At 39.4% G+C, this 24869-nt stretch overlaps 1 protein-coding gene across 1 annotated transcript in view; it reads right to left on the reverse strand.

Moving 5' to 3' along the window:
- Positions 1 to 24869, reverse strand: part of PRKN (parkin RBR E3 ubiquitin protein ligase) — a gene marked incomplete at both ends in the record, with an annotated part of 1053566 nt that overhangs the window by 582394 nt on the left and 446303 nt on the right. The window contains one exon of the mRNA XM_079716751.1: positions 1584 to 1699. Within this exon, the coding sequence (XP_079572877.1) occupies positions 1584 to 1699 (116 nt within the window). The remainder of the gene's footprint in view (positions 1 to 1583; positions 1700 to 24869) is intronic.

A 24869-nucleotide genomic window follows, 5' to 3' on the forward strand; every position in this document is an offset into this window, starting at 1 on the left:
TGACATGTCATTATATATTTGTCCAAATTCATAGAATATAAAGCACTGGGAGTGAACTACAAGGTAAACCATGGACTTTGGGTGATTATGATATGTCAGTACAGGTTCAACCTTGGTAAAAAATGTACCATTCTGGTGAGGATGTTGATAATGGGGGAAGCTATGCATGCGTGGGGACAGGAAGTAAATATGAAATCTCTGTACCTTCTTTTCAGTTCTGTTATAAACCTAAAACTGCTCGAAAAATAATGTCTTTAAAATTCTTACCTTGCACTAGTATGATAAGGAGTATACAGAAAAAATATTTACAGGTAAATTAACACTATCCTCTGGTTTTGATCTATTATGTGGTTAATTATGTCTAATTTGACTAATGATGTATGATTGGTACACATGTGAAAATAAATAAAATAAACATGGACATTTACAATCTAAAATGGTGCAACCTTTCTCTGGAAATAAATTTGGCAACATGCATTAAGAACTTTAAACATGTCCATTCCACTGCCCTCCTGTTCCAATTCCTTTGCCTGTGTTCTTAGATTCAAAGCATGCAATAATTTCTGGAAAAGGGTATGGAGTTCAGTGTTACTTAGTAATAGGGAAATGACTAAATAAAGTAAAATATTCCCATATGATGGAATCTTAGGTACCTATAAAAATGTGTTTTCATGTAATATTTCATGACAGGGAAATCTTATCATGCTACCATGTTAAATGGAAAAAGCCACATACAAAACTCTATATACAATTACATATAGCACACACACACACATATGTACATACACACACACACAGGCACCATACAGACATGCAAATGCTCATGCATACTCAAGATACTGGAAAGAATTAAACCAAAATCTTATTAACCATGAGGATAGAATTTCTAACAGTTTAAGTTAATTATTTCTAAAATAAAAAATAAAGCATTAACAGGAAAAAAACACAACAATCAGCAAAATACAAATGCAGAATATTGGGGTGTCCTCATGCAGGCTTTAATGACATCCCTATGCATGAATCTGTCAACGTAAGGAGAAATAGTCATTTTCTCTAACCTACAGAGAGGGCATTCCTCTGCTGCCTGATATGAGAAGGGGCCTTATTCAATCAAGTGGTTAGTTATACATACACACTTAAATCTAACTGTGTATGTATAGTAGCTGTGTATGAATACAGTAGCTTTTATTTATAAAATCCCCAAAAAATAATGACAGGAAAATTTTTCTTGCAGGAGACAATATTATTTTTCCAGCAATTGTCTCCTTGTGTATCTGGGAGGTGGTTCATTTCCTTAGAAAGATGTTGCGAGTTATTAATATAAAGGTCACAGCTTAACAGCAGGAAACACAGAGGCAATGCTCCTAGTAAGATAATATGATCAACATTACATATTTTAATGCCATCTTTATCAACTTCAATGGAAGGTTCTAAAATACTGGCTGGTGGGCTGCACTCTGACTTATAGAAAAATGTTTCCGATTTCTCCTTTGAAAAATTAAAAAGTGACTTTAATTACCTATTGTTTTCAGAGAAGTTGAGAAAGCCAGATGTTGAGAGCAACAGTGTTTTCAGATCCTTACCTGATGTCCATACATGTTATGCAGGTGATGTCTCGACTATTTGTTGTGATCAGGTTCAAAGCTACAGATGTTTCCTTGTCAGAGGTCGGGTGTGCTCCACATTTAAAGAAAAATTCCTGAAAGAATGAGAAATACGATCACTGACATGGAATCCGGCTGGCCATCTCCCCCTCTACACATTTTCACAGTAAAGAACCTCTTCAGGAGGAGAAGAGATCTATCATTAGGTGTGAGTCTGAAATAAATCAACATCAACTCTTTTGAGGGAAACTAATGCCCTTGTGTCAAACTATTCAACAAGTCCTCTTTTTAGAAGGGTCCAATTGTCTGCTAGTCTTTTCTTCTTTTTCTCTTTCAGCCAGGTTGCTGGGGGAACACTCTGTGTGTGCCCCTAGCTCACCTCTCGGTGAGAAGTGAGTCTGGTAAAATAACACAGTGTGGATGCAGGAGGAAGCCTGAAATAGCATCTCAAAAATGAGGAAGAGGAGACCCTGAGCCACGAAATGATTTGCCCAAAGTCAGACAGTCAGAGGTGAATCCAGGAAGTAACCCAGGCTTCTTAAAGAGAAACTCAGTGCTTTTTCTACAGGATCACTGCACAGTTGGTCAGTTAGCAGCAAGAATACAGTGCAGGGTAAGAAATCTAGCAATCTCAACTACTGATAAGCAGGCAAATATTGCAGACTTATGGAGGAGCAGAGTGTGCCTCTCCCCTCGTTCGGCACCCTTTGGCATCCCAGAATTCCCTGGGAGTCTCACCTGCCCACCCCCTGCCAGGCAGCTAGGAATGTTCTAAACCCGCACCTCTTTCCTTCTTAGTTCATTTCCCAGCCCTGTCCTGCCACACACTCCTTTATCTTAGCTTGTGGGATCGTAGTTCCCCAAGCAGGGACTGAACCCTGCCCTAGGCAGTGAGAGTGTGAAGTCCTAACCTCTGACCGCCAGGGGACTCCCAAGATACATCTTTTGATTGATTATATTCTCCCTTCTCAAACAAAATATTTTTTTGTTTTTCTTATTCTTATCTTCCGTTATTTCTGTATTTTTCACACACCCCTTTTCCCTCTCACACACCAAAGTGTTTGACAGGTAACTACTCTGCTTCTTGTCAAACAGTCTGTACAGCTTCCATGGTAATAACATCCATGAAGCTAAACTGTGTGCCGCTGCAGAGCTTCTGTACCAATGTAACACTGGAGGACAGAAGAACCCTTGCATCTACACTTAATCCTCAGCTCCATTTGTGTATAACTACTGGGATATAGAAAGTATTTTCCCTTTAAACACTAGACCTGGTGTCAGCAAACTTTTATTAAAGCACCATATATTAAATGTCTTCAGCTCGGCGGGCCATATGGTCTTTGTTGCACTGCTCGACTCTGCATTATTGTCTAAAAGCAGCCATGGACCATATGCAAATGAATGGATGTGGCTGTGTCCTAATAAAACTTTATTTACAAAAACATGTGGCAAATTGGATTTTGCCTGCAGGCATAGATTGTCCAACCAAAAGACCCTGAGATATTTGTGCAATGTCTTATTCACATTTGTATCCTAACAGTATACAGGATAAGCATTAGATATATTTTCTTAAATTAAAAAAAAAACAATAGATTTACTTAATAAATGCTACCAGTGTTTCTTTATACATCTGACACCACCGCTCTTAATCTATCCTTTCCCTGCTTGTAACCAAACTAACCTCCTCGTTCTCTGACCTGAGACACAGTGAGCCACACCCGTGGGCATCGGAATCACCCAGGAGGCTTGTTAAACCAGACGTCACTGGGAGCTGCCCCGGATGTCCTGACACGGGGCCAAGGAGTTGCATTTCCAACAAGCTGCCAGGTGATGCTGATACTACTGCTCTGCGGACCACACTTTTGAGGACCACTGAGTTACAGCAACGCTAGCGGTGAGGGGAGTGAACTCTACCTATTCTTTCGGGAGACAGTGGCTGTAGCAGACCTCGCTCATCACATGTGAAAATAACGTCATGTCTCAGGGAAAATATGTTACTCTTAAAAATCTGGAGTGTGCAGAGAAATGTCCTCAAGCCAGGAGTTAGGAACCCAGGCTGTTCTTAAGAACAAGTGTCTCATCAATTCCAGATGGTAGAGCTGCTAGTGAGCCAGAACCCATCCTACCTGGGGCAAGTGACAGAGCAGCCAACCTGCCAGCCTGCAGCCCTCAGCCCCGAAGATGAGGGTGTGCCAACAGTCCTGCTACGATGGGTGGGGTGTGCAGTGCAGCTGACGGGAGCCTGTCAGGAGTGTCTGTAAAGTCCAACGTGGCTTCCCTTGAAGCAGCATGGAAATCATACTGATTGTTTTTGTTTTCTCTTTTAACATGGAATGCCACCCTTTTCACTCAATTTTTTGAAATGATATACATCCTTCAAAGGTCAGTTCAAGGGTATTATGAAAAAGAGTTAAGGCAAACCTTGACTATCAAAACAAGACGTCTGGAGGACATGACTGATCCTTGTGAAATACACAGAGCTAGCTGTGACTGCTTTTTTCAGATATGAAAAAAATGCTCACTCATAAGGAAAAGTAATTCCTCCAAAATAGCTGAGTTGGCTGGACTATTGAGAAGGTATTTCATATACAGATAAATAGATAGTATTTATATTTTTTCTTAGCTTGCAGAAAGCTACTGGTAGACATTCAGCTAACAAATCACATACTGCTCCAACACCAGCTAAAAGTCAGATAAAAGCCAAAATCCTTTTTAACGGAGGTAGGGATTTTACAAACAATGGTATAATAAGTTACAAATGTTTGGAAAATTCCAGTAATTCGCATGGCGTGATAGAATTAAAATACAAATTACCAACTCTGTATATTAAATATGTATCAATCATCAGTGAATTTCCGGGCCTTCTCCACCAGTTTTTATGAACGGAGGTTCTTTTCTAGTGCTAGAGTAGCAAAACTGGTGGAGGGTCCGAGATTTTGCCCAGCTTGCAAGCTAACAGGTTAGCCTGCCACCATCTCAGGGATGCTGGCAGAAGACATGAGACAAAAAAACTGCATGGCTCAGAGCCCAGGCAGAATGAAGTATGGACATCATGATTATGTCAGTTTCTCTGCATCCCAACTCCCAGGAGATGAAGTGGCCAGGCCAAGCCAGCTGGGGGGTTTCTGCATCACAGCTGAGGACCCTGAGCTTAGGGAACCCAGATCTTTTAAAAGGATCTATAAGCCAACTTCCCCTTTGCCCTGAAGGGAGACACTGTCTTTATTATACTGAACAATAAGCAGGTCCACCTTTTACTCTAGAGAGAGATACTATCATTATTTTCCAGGTCGTTTGCTATACAATTTCCTTGAAGAGATTATCCAGAAAAAAAGGGTAGTTAGTGCTCCCTCACAAGTTGTGCAGAAGCTTGAGAGAACCCTGGAGAAGTGTCTCCCAGTAGTTATAACACCTTTTCCCACAGACTAATCAGCAGAACGATCTGATCATCTCCTGTCCTACACAATCAATGGGTTAGCATTTTCAAAATCTTTCTGATATTTGCAGGCTGCATCCAAAACACACAAACAATAAAGCAAAACACAACAGAAATAAGAAGAACCTTGTTGAAAAATTCTACTTTGGGTATTTCAACTTGCTTATGTAGAGTTGTCATCTCACACACAGCTGCATGATTCTTTTGGAGTAATCGTCTATGAATTCTGCTTTTCTCTGATGTTTTTCTCTTGATTGTTCAGATCAAAAAATCAAGGATGCCAAAGCCAGAAAAATCTTCTAGCCAGAGTCTAAGCAGTGTGGTCAGAAAGCTGACACCACAGTGAGGTCTGGCCATCAGGAGCATGACACCCGCTGATCCCCACAAGGACCTAGGAAACAGCTCACTCTGGGCCAGATGACAGCGGTTGTGCCCCAGGGCCTGGCTGCTTGAGGTGGCATTACTTTAGTTCCAGTGGGTGCCGGGTTTGACAAGCAAAGTTACTTCTATACCACCAGGGATATAGTCCCCTATGGGTGCAGCAGAGAAAACTTCTTGTTCATTGTGGAGAGGGACATCTGTCAATTCTGGTGAAGGAAATATAGGATCCTTATTTGGATAAATAAAGAATCTCAAAGGGACCCACCCATCTTTCACAAATGCCATCTCACAGGTAAAATCAGCTACAAGAAAACAAGAAAGAAAACCAAACAAATCAAGTCCCAGTAAATGAAATGAATTCCTCCACCTAACCAGGAGCTGTAGTTCCCACTGGCTGGCTCACTTCATTTGGATCCATATACTCAGTTCTGGGAGGCCCTAATTAGCTATGGAGCTAAAATCTATGACAGTAATTGGCCAGGATTTTTTTCCCCCAAAACGATAGTGTGAACTATTTTAAAAAATGAAAAAAAAAAAAAAATCCCAGAGTAAGACCTTAAAAAATGTGCTTGGGTTTATAATGTGACTCTGTTAAATGCTATTCAGTACCATAACATGCTTTTCACCTTATTAATACTAAAGAGAAAATCCAAAATACAACAGAGTTATATTCTTTAAGTTCTTAGAAACATACTCATATTTTTGCCATTTCTGTGGACAAGGTTACGATTCTTTCCTTCCATTCTCGCTGAGGCCTCGTATTTTATCATAACCCATCCATCCTTTCCTTTCAGATCTTGGAGGCCTAGCCCGCTGGCTGAATGACGCCCATAAAAAGCAATGTTATACCAAGGGAAAGACCTGTGAACAGTTCAACTGTTGGAAGCTACGTCTTTCTCCTCATTCCATTCTGCTACCTGACTCAAGACACTGCCAGTGTTTCTAACAAACAAAGGGGAAAATGAAAAGTATGGAAACGAATAAATAAACCAGCAAAATCTGAATTGGATTAATACCAAGAACCCAATTTACAAAAACTTATATAATCAGAAGCTAATCGTCAACTCTAAACACAAATTAATGTGTTCCAAATTTCTATAAAAATAACTTACAACTACCATCTGGCAAGCCCTGCTTGTCTCAAACACAATCTAGTTTCACAAGCCTGAAAAAACAGCAGTGAGACCTGACTTCTTCCCTCATGAAACTTCAAACAACTTTTATCGAATTTCTTAAAGTTAACAATTTTAATAGATATTGCTTAACAATTACATGTTTTCCACATAAAAATGGTCTCTCTTTACAAAGAGTTAAATCCCATGTTAGTCTCCAACTCCTTCTTAGTTAATATCCCCCAAAGGCAACATATCTTTCTTTTGATAAAATAAAAGGGACACACAATTTTCACTATAAGGTTGCAGTGGATCTACGGTTTGTACTAAAGAAGTAACTGGCCATTTGTATGGGTCAGGGTCAAGTTAGGGAAGCAGGGCCCATACCAGTTAGTTCAGTTGAGAGAATTTAATGCTGACTGAGATCTAGTTGCAAAGGTGGTGGAAACCCAGAAGAACTAAACCAGGGCAGAAAGCTCCTTGCCATGAGCAGCATTAGTGCAGGGTGATCTAATCACCAGGGACTGGGGGACGGGGGGTAGGTGGGAGGATGGATAAGATGCAGCCCCTGCCAAAGACCCCTCCCAAAGAGAAAGGGAGAAACATCCCAGCTTTGCCCTCTCTCCGCCCTCCTATCTCCCACCAGGCTGTGCTTGGGGAAAGCCCGCCTGAAGCAAGGAGAGGGGGTCTGTCTGTCCAGCCCACGTGCCAGCAGAGAGAGGAAGGGCAGGTTGAACGCCACCAGCACATGCTAGTGCACTGTCAGGAGGCAAAGCCAAGTCAAAAGTCTTCAACATCCACTGCTTGTTAGTGGGGACATATTCTAATCAGCCTCCAGAAAAGGAAAAATGATACATTCAGATACGGTTCTGTAAAATGTATTAAATAAAGATACATAAATATTTACACTAAATACTAAACCTGTCAAAAGACTACCCACCCAAATTTTCAACTAAGAGGGCGTAAGGACACAGGGGCATTGTTATTTATGAGAAAACTAGTAATAAGCATCTTACATCCCTATCAAAGAGGTCCTCACGGTTACCAAGTTACAACAGACAAACTGTCACTTAGAATCAATCTAAATGTCTCTCATGAGCCTAGAAATTCTGTCCATAGTGTCCTCAGTCCGTCTCTCCTCAGCCTGCCCGCTCCAACAGCTGCGCACTTGGTTATCTGCAGATTCTTTTGTAAGAAGCAACTGCTAGTTTTAAGCCTCATTATCCATTCAGAAATCTCATTATTAATGTGAATATGATAGTTTTAATTTCCTCTAAGCTAAAACATGACATATGAGCATAATTACCATACTCTCTGCCGGGCACATTAAAAAAACCTGTAAATGAGCCATGCCATGACCTGCGCATCTGTGCCTTATTATTAGTGAATCTCAATTTTCATGCTGATGTGTTAGGCTCCCTTTATATTATGTAAATCCAGGAAATAATTATATAAGCTTGGATATAAAATAACTATGCAACTTGTTAGGTTGTATAAGACATGTAGACTTTGCTAATTTAACAATGCCAGTTGTAAAGTTAGGTTACACCTAAGTAAACAAATAAAACCTGGAAAGTTAACGAGTCTGCTATCATGTTCAATGATAAGTTCGTTTTCTCTTAAGTAGGTGTTAATAAAGCCTCTAGATGATGTGCAAAGTTTACCAGGAGAAAGAAAATCAACATACTCCCACAAAAAGCAAAATCACATCAGACCTTTGCTGAGAAGGTCAGTTGCTGCCTGTAAGCATCACAACCACTGCCAAAACCTTACAGAAGGCTTTCCGCCTCCTCCAAGGCCGCCAGTCCTTCGGTTAACAACAAATAAATAGATGATATGCATGTAAAGAAGCATGCACTTGTGCACAGGCATGTAAATGCACCAGACACTCAACGTGCCAAGCCAAGCCATTCTAAGCAGGAAAAAGTCTTAGCTGTGAAGTCAGCAAGCACACAGCTTTCTCATCTCACCACTGCGTCAGATCCAAAGGCACAGCCATTTTCATATCAATACAGCTATTGTTATATTCCAAAAGAATTTTAAAAATTTTATCCTATTACCAAAGTTAAAAGTATAAGCCAGGTCTGCTACCTAGTCCAATGTATAAAATAAAAATAAAAATGAAATTCTAAAATCCAAAAGGCGAGGAGGAGCTTCAAAATGGCGGAAGAGTAAGACACGGAGATCACCTTCCTCCCCAGATACATCAGAAATACATCTACACGTAGAACTGCTCCTACAGAACACCTACTGAACGCTGGCAGAAGACCTCAGACCTCCCAAAAGGCAAGAAACTCCCCACGTACCTGGGTAGGGCAAAAGAATAAACAGAGACAAAAGGATAGGGACGGGACCTGCACCAGTGGGAGGGAGCCATGAAGGAGGAAAGGTTTCCACACACTAGAAGCCCCTTTGCGGGCGGAGACTGCGGGTGGCAGAAGGGGGAGCTTCGGAGCCGCGGAGGAGAGCACAGCAACAGCGGAGCGGAGGGCAAAGCGGAGAGATTCCCGCACAGAGGATCGGTGCCGACCGGCACTCACCAGCCCGAGAGGCTTGTCTGCTCACCCACGGGGCGGGCGGGGCTGGGAGCTGAGGCTCAGGCTTCTGTCGGAGCGCAGGGAGAGGACTGGGGCTGGCGGCGTGAACACAGCCTGAAGGGGTTAGTGCACCACGGCTGGCCGGGAGGGAGTCCGGGGAAAAGTCTGGAGCTGCCGAAGAGGCAAGAGACTTTTCCTTCCCTCTTTGTTTCCTGGTGCGTGAGGAGAGGGGATTCAGAGAGCTGCTTAAAGGGGCTCCACAGACGGGCGCAAGCCGCGGGTATCAGCGCGGACCTCAGAGACGGGCATGAGATGCTAAGCCTGCTGTTGCCGCCACCAAGGAGCCTGTGTGCAAGCACAGGTCACTCTCCATGACTCCCCTCCCGGGAGCCTGTGAAGCCCGCCACTGCCAGGGTCCCGTGATCCAGGGACAGCTTCCCCGGGAGAGCGCACGGCGCGCCTCAGGCTGGTGCAACGTCACGCCGGCCTCTGCCGCCGCACGCTCTCCCCGCCTCCGTGCCCCTCCCTCCCCCGCCCGCCCCCTGCCCGGCCTGAGTGAGCCAGAGCCCCCGAATCAGCGGCTCCTTTAAGCCCGTCCTGTCTGAGCGAAGAACAGACGCCCTCCGGCGACCTACACGCAGAGGCGGGACCAAATCCAGGCCAAATCCAAAGCTGAACCCCGGGAGCTTTACGAAGAAAGAAGAGAAAGGGAAATTTCTCCCAGCAGCCTCAGAAGCAGCGGATTAAATCTCCACCATCAACGTGATGTACCTGCATCTGTGGAATACCTAAATAGACAACTAATCAGCCCAAATTGAGGAGGTGGATTTTGGGAGCAACGATATATATTTTTTCCCTTCTTCTCTTTTTGTGAGTGTGTATGTGTATGCTTCTGTGGGTGATTTTGTCTGTATAGCTTGGCTTTTACCATTTGTCCTAGGATTCTGTCTGTCCGTATTTTTTTTTTTTTACTAAAATTTTTTTCTTAATAATTATTTTTTATTTTAATAACTTTATTTTATTTACTTTATTTTATTTTATCTTCTTCTTTCTTTCTATTTTTTCTCCCTTTTATTCTGAGCCAGGTGGACGACAGGCTCTTGGTGCTCCAGCCAGGCGTCAGGGCTGTGCCACTGAGGTGGGAGAACCAAGATCAGGACATTGGTCAACAAGAGACCTCCCATTTCCATGTAATATCAAACGGCGAAAATCTCCCAGAGATCTCCATCTCAATGCCAAGACCCAGATCCACGCAACAACGAGCAAGCTACAGTGCTGGACACCCCATGCCAAACAACTAGCAAGACAGGAACACAACCCCATCCATTAGCACAGAGACTGCCGAAAATCATAATAAGGCCACAGACACTCCAAAATACACCACCAGACGTGGACCTGCCCACCAGAAAGACAAGATCCAGCCTCATCCACCAGAACACAGGCACCAGTCCCCTCCACCAGGAAGCCTACACAACCCACTGAACCAACCTTAGCCACTGGGGACAGACACCAAAAACAATGGACACTATTAACCTGCAGCCTGCAAAAGGAGTCCCCAAATACAGTAAGTTAAGCAAAATGAGAAGACAGAGAAACACAGCAGCACGTGAAGGAGCAAGGCAAAAACCCACCAGACCAAAGAAATGAAAAGGAAATAGGCAGTCTACCTGAAAAAGAATTCAGAGTAATGATAGTAAAGATGATCCAAAATCTTGGAAATAGAATGGAGAAAATACAAGAAACGTTTAACAAGGACCTAGAAGAACTAAAGAGCAAACAAACAGTGAAGAACCACACAATAAATGAAATTAAAAATTCTCTAGAAGGGATCAATAGCAGAATAACTGAGGCAGAAGAACGGAGAAGTGACCTGGAAGATAAAATAGTGGAAATAACTACTGCAGAGCAGAATAAAGAAAAAAGAATGAAAAGAATTGAGGACAGTCTCAGAGACCTCTGGGACAATATTAAACATACCAACATTCAAATTATAAGGGTCCCAGAAGAAGAAGAGAAAAAGAAACGGACTGAGAAAATATTTGAAGAGATTATAGTTGAAAACTTCCATAATATGGGAAAGGAAATAGTCAATCAAGTCCAGGAAGCACAGAGAGTCCCATACAGGATAAATCCAAGGAGAAACATGCCAAGACACATATTAATCAAACTATCAAAAATTAAATACAAAAAACAATATTAAAAGCAGCAAGGGAAAAACAACAAATAACACATAAGGGAATCCCCATAAGGTTAACAGCTGATCTTTCAGCAGAAACTCTGCAAGCCAGAAGGGAGTGGCAGGACATATTTAAAGTGAAGAAGGAGAAAACCCTACAACCAAGATTACTCTACCCAGCAAGGATCTCATTCAGATTTTATGGAGAAATTAAAAGCTTTACAGATAAGCAAAAGCTAAGAGAATTCAGCACCACCAAACCAGCTTTACAACAAATGCTAAAGGAACTTCTCTAGGCAGGAAACACAAGAGAAGGAAAAGACCTACAATAATAAACCCAAAACAATTAAGAAAATGGTAATAGGAACATACATATCGATAACTACCTTAAATGTAAATGGATTAAATACTGCAACCTAAAGACGCAGAGTGGCTGAATGGATACAAAAACAAGACCCATATATATGCTGTCTACAAGAGACCCACTTCAGACCTAGGGACACATACAGACAGAAAGTGAGGGGATGAAAAACATATTCCATGCAAATGGAAATCAAAAGAAACCTGGAGTAGCAATTCTCATATCAGACAAAATAGACCTTAAAACAAAGACTATTACAAGAGACAAAGAAGGACACTACATAATGATCAAGGGATCAATCCAAGAAGAAGATATAACAATTGTATATATTTATGCACCCAACATAGGGGCACCTCAATACATAAGGCAAATATTAACAGCCATAGAAGGGGAAATCAACAGTAGCAGAATCATAGTAGGGGACTTTAACACCCCACCTTCACCAATGGACAGATCATCCAAAATGAAAATAAATAAGGAAACACAAGCTTTAAATGATACATTAAACAACATGGACTTAATTGATATTTATAGGACATTCCATCCAGAAACAACAGAATACACATTCTTCTCAATTGCTCATGGAACATTCTCCAGGATAGATCATATCTTAGGTCAAAAATCAAGCCTGGTAAGTTTAAGAAAATTGAAATCGTATCAAGTATCTTTTCCAACAATAACGCTATGAGACTAGATATCAATTACAGGAAAAAATCTGTAAAAAATACAAACACATGGAGGCTAAACAATACACTACTAAATAACCAAGAGATCACTGAAGAAATCAAAGAGGAAATCAAAAAACACCTAGAAACAAATGACAACAAAAACACAATGACCCAAAACCTATGGAATGCAACAAAAGCAGTTCTAAGAGGGAAGTATATAGCAATACAATACTGCCTCAAGAAACAAGAAACATCTCAAATAAAGAACCTTACCTTACACCAAAAGCAATTAGAGAAAGAAGAACAAAAAACCCCCAAAGTTAGCAGAAGGAAAGAAATCTTAAAGATCAGATCAGAAATAAATGAAAAAGAAATGAAGGAAACGATAGCAAAGATCAATAGAACTAAAAGCTGGTTCTTTGAGAAGATAAACAAAATTAACAAACCATTAGCCAGACTCATCAAGAAAAAAAGGGAGAAGATTCAAATCAATAGAATTAGACACGAAAAAGGAGAAGTAACAACTGACACTGCAGAAATACAAAGCATCATGATAGGTTACTAGAAGCAAATATATGCCAATAAAATGGACAACCTGGAAGAAATGGACAAATTCTTAGAAATGCACAGCATTCCGAGAATGAACCAGGAAGAAATAGAAAATATGAACAGACCAATCACAGGCACTGAAATTGAGACTGTGACTAAAAATCTTCCAACAAACAAAAGCCCAGGACCAGATGGCTTCACAGGAGAATTCTATCAAACATTTAGAGAAGAGCTAACACGTATCCTTCTCAAACTTTTCCAAAATATAGCAGAGGGAGGAACACTCCCAAACTCATTCTACGAGGCCACCATCATCTGATACCAAAACCAGACAAAGATGTCACAAGGAAAGAAAACTACAGACCAATATCACTGATGAACATAGATGCAAAAATCCTCAACAAAATACTAGCAAACAGAATCCAACAGCACATTAAAAGGATCATACACTATGATCAAGTGGGGTTTATCCAGGAATGCAAGGATTCTTCAATATATGCAAATCAATGTGATACACCATATTAACAAATTGAAGGAGAAAAACCTTATGATATCTCAATGGATGCAGAGAAAGCTTTCAACAGAATTCAACACCCATTTATGATAAAAACCCTCCAGAAAGTAGGCAGGGAGGGAGCTTTCCTCAACATAATAAAAGCCATATATGACAAACCCATAGCCAACATCTTCCTCAATGGTGAAAAACTGAAACCATTTCCACTATGATCAGGAAGAAGACAAAGTTGCCCACTCTCACCAATATTATTCAACATAGTTTTGGAAATTATAGCCACAGCAATCAGAGATGCAAAGGAAATAAAAGGAATCCAAATTGGAAAAGAAGAAGTAAAGCTGTCACTGTTTGCAGATGACAGGATACTATACATAGAGAATCCTAAAGGTGCTACCAGAAAACTACTAGAGCTAATCAATGAATTTAGTAAAGTAGCAGGATACAAAATTAATGCACAGAAATCTCTTGCATTGCTATGCATTAATGATGAAAAATCTGAAAGTGAAATTAAGAAAACACTCCCATTTACCACTGCAAGAAAAGAATAAAATATCTAGGAATAAACCTACCTAGGGAGACAAAAGACCTATATGCAGAAAATTTTAAGACACTGATGAGAGAAATTAAAGACGATACAAATAGATGGAGAGATATACCATGTTCTTCAATTGGAAGAATCAACATTGTGAAAATGACTCTACTACCCAAAGCAATCTACAGATTCAATGCAATCCCTATCAAACTACCACTGGCATTTTTCACAGAAGTAGAACAAAAAATTTCATAATTTGTATGGAAACACAAAAGACCCCGAGTAGCCAAAGCAATCTTGAGAAAGAAAAAGAGAGCTGGAGGAATCAGGGTCCCTGACTTCAGACTATACTACGAAGGTACAGTAATCAAGACAGTATGGTACTGGCACAAAACCAGAAATATAGGTCAATGGAACAGGATAGAAAGCCCAGAGATAAACCCATGCACATATGGTCACCTTATCTTTGATAAAGGAGGCAAGAATATACATTGGAGAAAAGACAGCTTCTTCAATAAGCGGTGCTGGGAAAAGTGGACAGCTACATGTTAAAGAATGAAATTAGAACACTCCCTAACACCATACAACAAAATAAAATCAAAGTGGATTAAAGACCTAAATGTAAGTCCAGACACCATCAAACTCTTAGAGGAAAACATAGGAAGAACACTCTATGACATAAATCACAGCAAGATCCCTTTTGACCCACCTCCTAGAGAAATGGAAATAAAAACAAAAATAAACAAATGCGACCTAATGAAACTTAAAAGCTTTTGCACAGCAAAGGAAACCATAAACAAGATGAAAAGACAACCCTTAGAAGGGGAGAAAATATTTGCAAATGAAGCAACTGACAAAGGATTAATCTCCAAAACATACAAGCAACTCAAGCAGCTTAATATCAAAAAACAAATAATCCAATCAAAAAATGGGCAGTAGACCTAAATAGACATTTCTCCAAAGAAGATATACAGATTGCCAACACACACATATAAGAATGCTCAACATCACTAATCATTAGAGAAATGCAAATCAAAACTACATTGAGATATCACCTCACACTGGTCAGAATGGCTATCATCAAAAAATATACAAACAATAAATGCTGGAGAGCGTGTGGATTAAAGAGAACCCTCTTGCACTGTTGGTGGGAATGCAAATTGATATAGCCACTATGGAGAACAGTACAGAGGTTCCTTAAAAAACTAAAAATAGAATTACCATATGACCCAGCAATCCCACTACTGGGCATATACCCTTAGAAAACCATAATTCAAAAAGAGTCATGTACCAAAATATTCATTGCAGCTCTGTTTACTATAGCCAGGACATGGAAGCAACCTAATTGTCCATTAACAGATGAATGGATAAAGAAGATGTGGCATATACATACAATGGAATATTACTCAGCCATAAAAAGGAACGAAACTGAGTTATTTGTAGTGAGGTGGATGGACCTAGAGTCTGTCATTCAGAGTGAAGTAAGTCAGAAAGAAAAACAAATACCGTATGCTAACACATATATATGGAATCTAAAAAAAAAAAAAAAAAAAAAGAAAAATAGTCATGAAGAACCTAGGGGCAAGATGGGAATAAAGACACAGACCTACTAGAGAATGGACTTGAGGATATGGGGAGGGGGAAGGGTAAGCTGGGACAAAGTGAGAGAGAGGCATGGACATATATACACTACCAAACATCAAATAGATAGCTAGTGGGTAGCAGCTGCATAGCACAGGGAGATCAGCTCGGTGCTTTATGACCACCTACAGATGTGGGATAGGGAGGGTGGGACGGAGGGAGACCCAAGAGGGAAGAGATATGGGAACATATGTATATGTATACTTGATTCACTTTGTCATAAAACAGAAACTAACACACCCATGTGAAGCAACTATACTCCAAGAAAGATGTTAAAAAAAAAAATCCAAAAGGCTCTGAAAACAAACACAAAATTTTTTTTTCTAAACTTGGCATGAAAATTTATTTATGGCAAAACCTGACATGAACTGGCATGACATTGTTTCTGGTCTATATTTATCCAGCCTAGTGTCCCTATTCATGCTTTTCACTGCAAAATTACTATTTAAAAAAAAATGACAGGGTGTAGACATTCCTGGAGATATTTCAGTTAAAATGTATGAAGTGTAGAATATTTCTAATATCTAAAAATTTCTAAATTTAAAACACTTCTGGCCCCCAGGTAGTAGATAAGTGACTATGATTCTGCAACATAAAATTGTCTTAAATTCTTACTAATCCAGCAGGATGATCCTTGAAGTTCTAGACACAATCTTTTATGTGAATCACTACAATGGTACCTTTAGTTCAGTCCAAATGAATAATTTTAGTCTACTTGAAATATGTACATAAATAAATCCATGTGCACTTGCTACATTTCCCTTTACGCCAGACATAAACAATTTGAAAACCTTTAATGCCACATACCTTCAAGAAGTCTAACTTCAAAACAAAAGCCACAAATACAATGATTATCTTCCCCTCTACACCTGGATTGTAAGTTCTTCAGTTTGCCTTGATGAGGGCTTATTCAAAAGTAATACTACTCAGTCATAATTGACTACTTATAATTTACAAAAAAAAGGGGGAATTGTTGGGCTTCCCTGGTGGCGCAGTGGCTGAGAGTCCGCCTGCCGATGCAGGGGACATGGGTTCGTGCCCCAGTCTGGGAAGACCCTACATGCCGCGGAGCGGCTGGGCCCGTGGGCCATGGCCGCTGAGCCTGCGCGTCCGGAGCCTGTGCTCCACAACGGGAGAGGCCACAGCAGTGAGAGGCCCGCGTACCGGAAAAAAAAAAAAAAGTGGGGGGGGAATTGTTGAAGGAGACATATCAAATGATTCCTGAAGAGTAAACTAGAAGGTTTGGGGTCATTACTGACGCTTATAAAGTGCATGACTTTACTAAATGTCTTTGTTCAGGTGGGAAAAAACAATCCTCATTCTCAGCTCAGGCAGCTGCTCAGACACCCTCAGACCCTGTTCCTCCCCTTCTCCTTCTCAGCCCAGGGTGAACTGGCATCTCTGGCTTCTCAATCAGAACACGACATCCCTCCTCTTGCAGCCACAGCACGAGAACCTGTCCAAGAATGAAGCCAGTGCTCAGAAGGGAACAGGGACAAGAGACACAGAGGCAGAGCCCATGACCACATTCGTGTCCTGGATTTAGCTGTGCCTGTGGCCCAGTTAATTAGTTTATTTACATCCACCTCAAGAAATAACCATGCTTCTGGGGATTTTTCCCCCCAATGTTTACTCATTCAGAAACAAGTGTGATATTTTCTCCTTGCTCAGCCGTCAACTAAAAGCTGAGGATACAAAGGTAAACAAAATCCCTGCAAGAGTCCATAAGCCTGAAGTATAACGAGACACATCAACAAATATTTAAACAAAATTAAAACATGGTAAATACCTTCCAGACACCTGAACACTCATCTGGGCAGGGGCGAGAGAACACTGAGCAGCTTATGGGAGAACGGGAAGCCTCCGCTTTGAAGGGATAGTTCAAGTGGGTTTTAAACGGTCAGAGTTTGCCAGGTGGAGATGGTAGAGAAGAGAGCTCGGGAGCAAAGGTGCGTGAGAACTTGTGCTGGGGGAGGGGAGGAGACTCGCCGGAGCCTGGGACGCCTGGGCAGGGGAATGATGGGAAATCTGCAATTTTCTGTGCACATAAACACTGGCCACACCCCATCAAACTCATGCTAGTGCTTTGAGAACCTGAAATATGTTGCTTATGTGACTCTTCACTGTCATTCTTCAACGACAGAAAGGTGTGACAGCCAAGAATAGGAACCCACGACTATTTCCTTGTCAGCAATTTTGAACGATCACGTTTTCGAAACAGGTGTTTGATTTTAACTTAGCAGTGCATGTAAACTTCCAAGACTAATGTCCACATTATCTTTCAGACTGGAAAACAGGGATTTTCTTTTTCCTTTATTATCTTGGAGAAAGTTTCACCCCAGTGGTTGTGCCCTAGATATTACATCACTGCAGAATTTTGAGAGCAAATGCTTTGACTATGGTTGTTACTGTGTCTCAGCTTGTGCATAATCATCTTGCCCTTAACATTCCTTAAAGGCCCTGGACTCCAATCTTTCTGGAACTTAAGGACAGCTTTCAAAGTTGTATTTATTCCATAGCGTATTGTGAGCTGAGAGGCACCTAATGGCCAGAGAACACAGCTTTTCCTGACATCTAACTTATTCTCAGTAATTACTAGCCATTTCAGGAGAATCTGGTTAATTATTTACACACACTACAGCTGTTAGTCTTCTTTACCGAGGTCTGACGTTCAGCTGACTAGTTAGTTGCTCCAGCATGGTCCTAACTTGCCCTGGATTTCCATCACTGTTCCAATAATGTCTAATAATGTTAGCTTCCCTCTAACCACAGTACAACAGCAGCTACTTATGTGATGTCATCTGCTCAGTGTAAAAGTTGAGCATATCTTTTCTTTCAATTTTGTAGCCCAGCCAGACAGCAAAAGACAATATTCATTATTCTAATTGTGCTTTATTTCCTTTAGAAGCTAAAGGTTTCATAAGCCATCATAATGTGTCAGCTTGAAGGAACATAATGGCATCACAGCATCTGCTAGTTTCATGTTTAAGCAAAGCTTTCCTGCTTCTGTTCTCTGATAAATAAAATGAGATGTTAAAATATTTTGTTCTTAACAGAATGTTTCCTTTGTAATTTTGATTACTTGATTCAACCTTCCAGAGAGGATACATAAACAAGTATCTGTTAGCTGATAATAATCTGCAAGAAACTGAGGAGACGGGTCATAATTTTGAAAATTTACAATGACTCACCATCCCTAGATGAACTGTGTTCCTACCATTTTCTAGGCAATCTCTAGAAGTTGGCAGTTATTTCATGTTTGCTTCTAAATGTGCAAAAAACTTACTCCAATCAACAATGGTAAATAATGTAAAGGAACTAGTTAATCATATTTTCCTGGTTCTTTATCCTCCATATTAAACACAGGGGCCTGAGCAAGGCTTCTGAAGCCTTTCTAGCACTCACCTGTCTCACCAGCTTTCCCTCCACATTGCTTTCCCAGTCCTGCCAGAAGGACCTTTTCTTGTCACCCAGAAGGCTGCACTCTCTCTCGTTCTGGTTCCTTGCACAAGATTTCCTCCTACCTGGACTGTCCTCCTTCTCCCACTCATTTAAAACCCCCAAGTGTCCTTCACGCCTCAGCTTACTTGTCACCAGCTCCTGAAGCCTTCCTGATTTCCCAGGGCTGGGTGAGAGCTATTTCCACGTTATCTTCTGTTTCTATCCTGCCCTGTGTTTAATGCCTTCGGAGCCCTTACCTGTGGGACTGAGAGCACCTGCTTGTCTAGTGGACGCATCACAAGGCAAATGAGCTGAGGGCATTTCATGCTGGTGCCTGGCACAGGGCCTGGTACACTGTAGGTGTCAAAGTGGTTGAAAGAATGAGCTCTCCCAGCGTATTTGAAGAGCAAGAAAGAAGGGTGCAGAAGAACTCTCTTGGGCCTGGAGACATGCTCTGGGGAAAGTGATGGACAAGAACTTCTGAATCACAGCCTTCTGTATTCCTGGGAATTGTGTTTGTTCCTCTATCTTTGCTGGCCTGTGCCTTCCTCTGAGCTTTTATTGCTGCTGTGGTTCCTGCTGTTGAATCCACTGTGCTGCTTGTTAGGAAAATTGTCCCCAATCCCTGGATCCAGTGGCAGAATGATGCTGTCACTTTCCTCTCGTAGCCAGAGGCTGAGAAATGCAGCCACTGTAACTTCAAAGTGTCCAGTCTAGACATGGAAAGTGCAAGAGAAACATACTTTTGTGTAGCAATAATTCACAGAATGATAACGTAACTTGCTTTTGGCTACAAGCAAAGAGAGATATGGAACAACAACAACAAAAAAAGCCTAGCTTTAAAACATTTTAAATGACTTTAGACTTGGAACCTAAACTTTTTTTTTCCCCTCGAAAGCCCTTGTTTCCTTGGCAAGTAGGATTTAAAGCTTCTTTTTATTCCTGTTTTCTTTATTGCAGGCAGCACAAGCAACCATAAACACTCCACTCAAGACAAAACTGGGCAAAGGCAAGTCCTTTATATACTTTAATAGTTTCCTGCATTCTCTGCATTTATTTCCTCATTATAAAAGGAAAAAAATAAAGTACAATTTGTAAATTTACCTATGAACTATATACATACAGGAAAACTAAGATGAATAACATTCGGAAATAAATGTTACAGAGTGATTTTTTTAAAAATTAAAACAAGTTTTTAGAAGAGTTTTAGGTTAACAGCAAAACTGAAGGGAAGGTACAGGGATTTCTCCTATACTCCCAACCCCCTACATGCACCGCGTCCCTATTATCAACATCTCCCAAGAGAGTAGTACATTTTTCACAGTGATGAACCTATATTGACACGACATAACCACACAAAGTCCACAGTTCATATTACTGTTCACTCTTTGTGTTGCACATTCTACAGGTTTGGACAAAAGTGTAATGACATGTATCCATCATTACAGTATTTTACAGATTTTCACTACCCTAAAAATCCTCTGTGCTCCAACAGTTCATCCCTCTTCCATCTCCCAAGCCCTGACAGCTACTGATTTTTTTTTATTATCCATAGTTTTGCCTTTTCCAGAATGTCATATCGTTGGAATCATACAGTATGTAGGCCTCTCAGATTGGCTTCTTTCACTTAGTTCTATGCACATAAGGTTCTTCCAGGTCTTTTCATGGCTTGATAGCTCATTTCCTTTTAGCACTGAGTAAATATTCCATCATCTGGATGGACCAGTTTATCCATTCACCTACTGAAGGACATCTCGGTTCCTTCCATGTTTTGGTAGTTTTGAATAAAGCTGCTATAAACATCCATGTGCAGATTTTTGTGTGGACATAGATTTTCCAACTCCCTTAGGTAAATACCAAAGAATGTGATTGCTGGATCATGTGGTAAGAGTTTTGTGAGAAACCTCCAAACTATCTTTCAAAGTGGCTGTACCATTTTCTTTTTCCACCAGCAATGAATGACAGTTCCTGTTGCTCCACACCCTCTCCAGCACTTGGTGTTGTCAATATTTGAGATTTTGATCATTCTAATAGGTGTGTAGTGGTATCTCATTGTTGCTTTCATTTGTGTTTCCCTGATGACATATGATGTGGAGCATATTTTTATATGGTTATTTGCCATCTGAATGTCTCCTTTGGTGACGTGTCTGTTAAAGTCTTTGGTGCATTTTTAAATTAGGTTGTTTTCTTTTTGTTGAGTTTTAAGGAATTTTGGTGTATTTTGGATAAATACTTTATTGGATGTGTGTTTTGCAATTATTTTCTCTCAGTCTGTGGCTTATCTTCTCATAAACTTGACATTGTAGAGCAAAAGTTTTGTAGAGCAAAAGTTTTGAATTTTAATGAGGTCCAGCTTATCAATGATTTCTTTCATGGATTGTGCCTTTGATGTTGTATCTAAAACATTCTGCTAGGCCCAAGGTCATCTAGGTTTTCTCCTATGTTATCTTCTAAGAGGTCTATGGTTTTGTGCTTTACCTGTAGGTCTATGATGCATTTTGAGTTAATTTTTGTGAAGGGTGTAAGGTCTGTGCCTAGTTCCATTTTTTGCATGTAGATATCCAGTTTTTCCAGCATTATTTGTTGAAAAGACTATCTTTGCTCCATTGTATTGTCCTTTGCTCTTTTGTCAAAGATCAATTGATTATATTTATGGGGTTTATTGGGGGGTTCTCTATTCTGTTCCACTGGTCTGTTTGTCTGTTCTTTCACAATACTACACTGTCTTGATTGCTGTGGCTTAATCATAAGTCTTGAAGTCAGGTGGTGTCTGTCCTCCAACTTTGTTCTTCTCTTTCAATATTGTATTGGTTATTCCAGGTCTTCATCTTCTTCATCTAAACTTTAGAATCAGTTTGTTGATATCTGTAAAATAACCTGCTGGGATTTTGATTGGAATTGCATTGCAAGTATAGATCAAGTTGGGAAGAACTTACATCCTGACAATATTGAGTCTTCCTATCCACAAACATGGAATATCTTCCCATTTACTCTTACTTCTTTGATTTCAATCATCAGGGTTTTACAGTTTTCCTCATATAGGTTTTATACACATTTTGATAGATTTATATGTGAATATTTGTTTTGAGATACAAACGTAAGTGGTATTGTGCTTTTAATATCAAATTCCACTTGTTCATTGCTGTTATATAGGAAAGTGATGGACTTTTATTAACCTTTTATCCCACAACCTGCTATAATCACTTATTAGTTCCAGGAGTATTTGGTGTTTTTTTTTCTGATTCTTTTGAATTTTCTGCATAGATGATCATGTCATCTTTGTACAAAGAGAGTTTTATTCCTTCCTTCCCAACCTGTAAACCTTTATTTACTTTTCTTGCCTTGTTGTGTTAGCAAGCTCTTCCAGTATGATGCTGAAAAGCAGTAGTGAGAGGGAATTCCTTATCTTATATCTTATCTTAGCAGGAAAGCTTCTAGTTTCTCTATATCAGGTATGACACAGTATTTTCTCTATGTCAGCATAACAAGTTACAAATGCAAGAAGTAAAAACCCAATTAGCCATTCTCCTTATGGAATATGTATAGATGTGTGTAGGCATGTATGTTTTATAAATATGTATATTTCTCATTGACTGGTCAATTTAAAAGTCAAATAAATTTATACTATCTATCTTTCACAGTAAGTAAAACAATAAGGAAAAAATCAAACCCTTTAAGTCATGAGAGTACCATTAAAATACATATGTTAATGTTCATACATTTATCCCAATTGTTTTGAGAAATGCATGTTATGTTGAAGCAACAAAGATGAAGAACAGTCTCATCCTTGAGATTGCATAGTCCAGTAGGAAGGAAACACGTAAAAATAAACATGCAAACAAACAAAATAAGGGATTGTGGGGAAATATCAGTGTAACCCTCTTTATCTCTTAAGTATGCTTATCATTAAGCCTACTTAATTCTCAGAGAAGGGATCTGTGCAAGGTTTGTGTGTGAGGGGAAAGTCTCCAGGGCAGTTCTAGTCCACTGCCAGCAGGGACCAGGCGGCAGACCCCCTCTCTGCATCCATGCAGGAGAGACTCCTCCTGATGATGGCTGGTAGCCCTGGGGTAAGTTATACCCTTGGGAAGAATTTTTTTTTTTAATCTAAAGAAAATTCTTAAGGAAATATAACTGGGACACAATAAAGTGTTTTAATCAGGTTTAGGTGTAATTTGAGAGCATAATTTAAGAATTTAAAATTTCAATTAACTACAAACAAATGAAAGAAATGTATACTGCTCCAAGAGTGAAGGCAGAGAAAAACTATTAATAAAATGGAAATCATGAGTGAAAAGATCAGAGCCATGAATGTGAAAATGGGTACATCAATATGCAAATCATAAACAGAGAGAAGAATTAAAGAAATAACACAAAAGATCTTCTGTGAGCTAAAGCATTGACATTTGTAAGCTACCCAAACACATCTAAACCATAGAATAAGATAAAAAAAATTCACATGAAGAAACTAGTATACATTAATTTGAAAGGCCAATAAAGCTACCAGAAAAGTAATACAATATATTGATTTACTCATGAATGATGCAAAAATTCAAAATATATTTCCGACAAATTAATACTAGCATTGTAGTAAAATATGAATACGCCTTGAACATTTGTTTATTTATTTAGCAAATATTTACTGAGCATCATCTCTGTGCCAGATATTATTCTAGGAGCCAAAGATACAATGATAAACAAAACAGTCATAGTATAAACATTCTAGGATGAGGAAAAGACCATAAACAAACAAATGAATATGTGATATATTTCCAGACAGTGAGGACTGCAAGAAGAAACTAAGGTAGGAACGATGTATTTTGAAGTACAAGGATGCAACAACCTTAACAAATTTGTCAATTTAATTCATACTATCCAAACTTAAAGGAGATATTTGTGATTAGGTCAATGGTAAACCCAAATCACTTGATCAAAATCAGAAGCCATTCCTAAAAATCCTGTATAAAATAAGAAGAAAATTCAGCTACACTAACATGAAAAATAATATTCAGCTACCATAAATTTAATAAAGTCATCTGTCAACAGGAAATCATTTCAACTAAATGAAAATGCTCACTAGTACTAGTATTATCCATGGTTGAAGAAGAAAACAGAACACACATCATCAATGTTGAAAAAAATGACAAATTTATCTTTATTCTAGATGACATGATGACATACCTAAAAAACTCGAGACTCTATTAAAAGTTACGAAAGTTAATGAGAAAATTTTGTTACATGGATAAATACAAAGTATATAGTAAAAATTAATTGATTGATAAATACAAAGTATATAGTAAAAATTAATTGATTTTCCCTGTATTAGCAAAATTCAGTTAGAAAAGAAAATAGAAAAAAATCCCTTTCCTAATAGCGACAAAAGCCATAAAATAATGGTACATTTATTCAACAAGAAAGGCAAAGGATTTATTACAAGTATTTAAAATAAAGACTTGAGTAAATGAAGAGGCAGAGTCCTGAATGTAAAGGTTATTATCAATGAAAAAATAGTGCTAGAATTTATATATACTTTTGGTTCAAGTCACATTGGAATCCTAGGTGGAATTATTTTGGTGGAAGAGAAGAAGATTGGCACAAAGATTTTTATTTTTTTGGTCATTTTTTTTAAACATCTTTATTGGAGTATAATCGCTTTACAATGGTGTGTTAGTTTCACAAAGATTTTTTTTAAAATCATATGAAAAATAAAGGTGTGAGAATTTACATTTTTATATAATGAGAGTGAGGGTAACACCTAAAAGGTGTTACAACTTATTAAGCTATATAATATAATATAATAGCCAAAGAAGCATAGTATTTGTGTAGAAATACATAAATAGGCCAATGGAACAGAATAGAGAACCTAGAAATATCTGTAAATATATATGCAACTTATATGACAAAGTTGGCATTTCCA

The sequence above is a fragment of the Hyperoodon ampullatus genome (genome assembly GCF_949752795.1).
Source record: "Hyperoodon ampullatus genome assembly, chromosome: 12".
In the NCBI taxonomy this organism is placed as follows: domain Eukaryota; kingdom Metazoa; phylum Chordata; class Mammalia; order Artiodactyla; family Ziphiidae; genus Hyperoodon; species Hyperoodon ampullatus.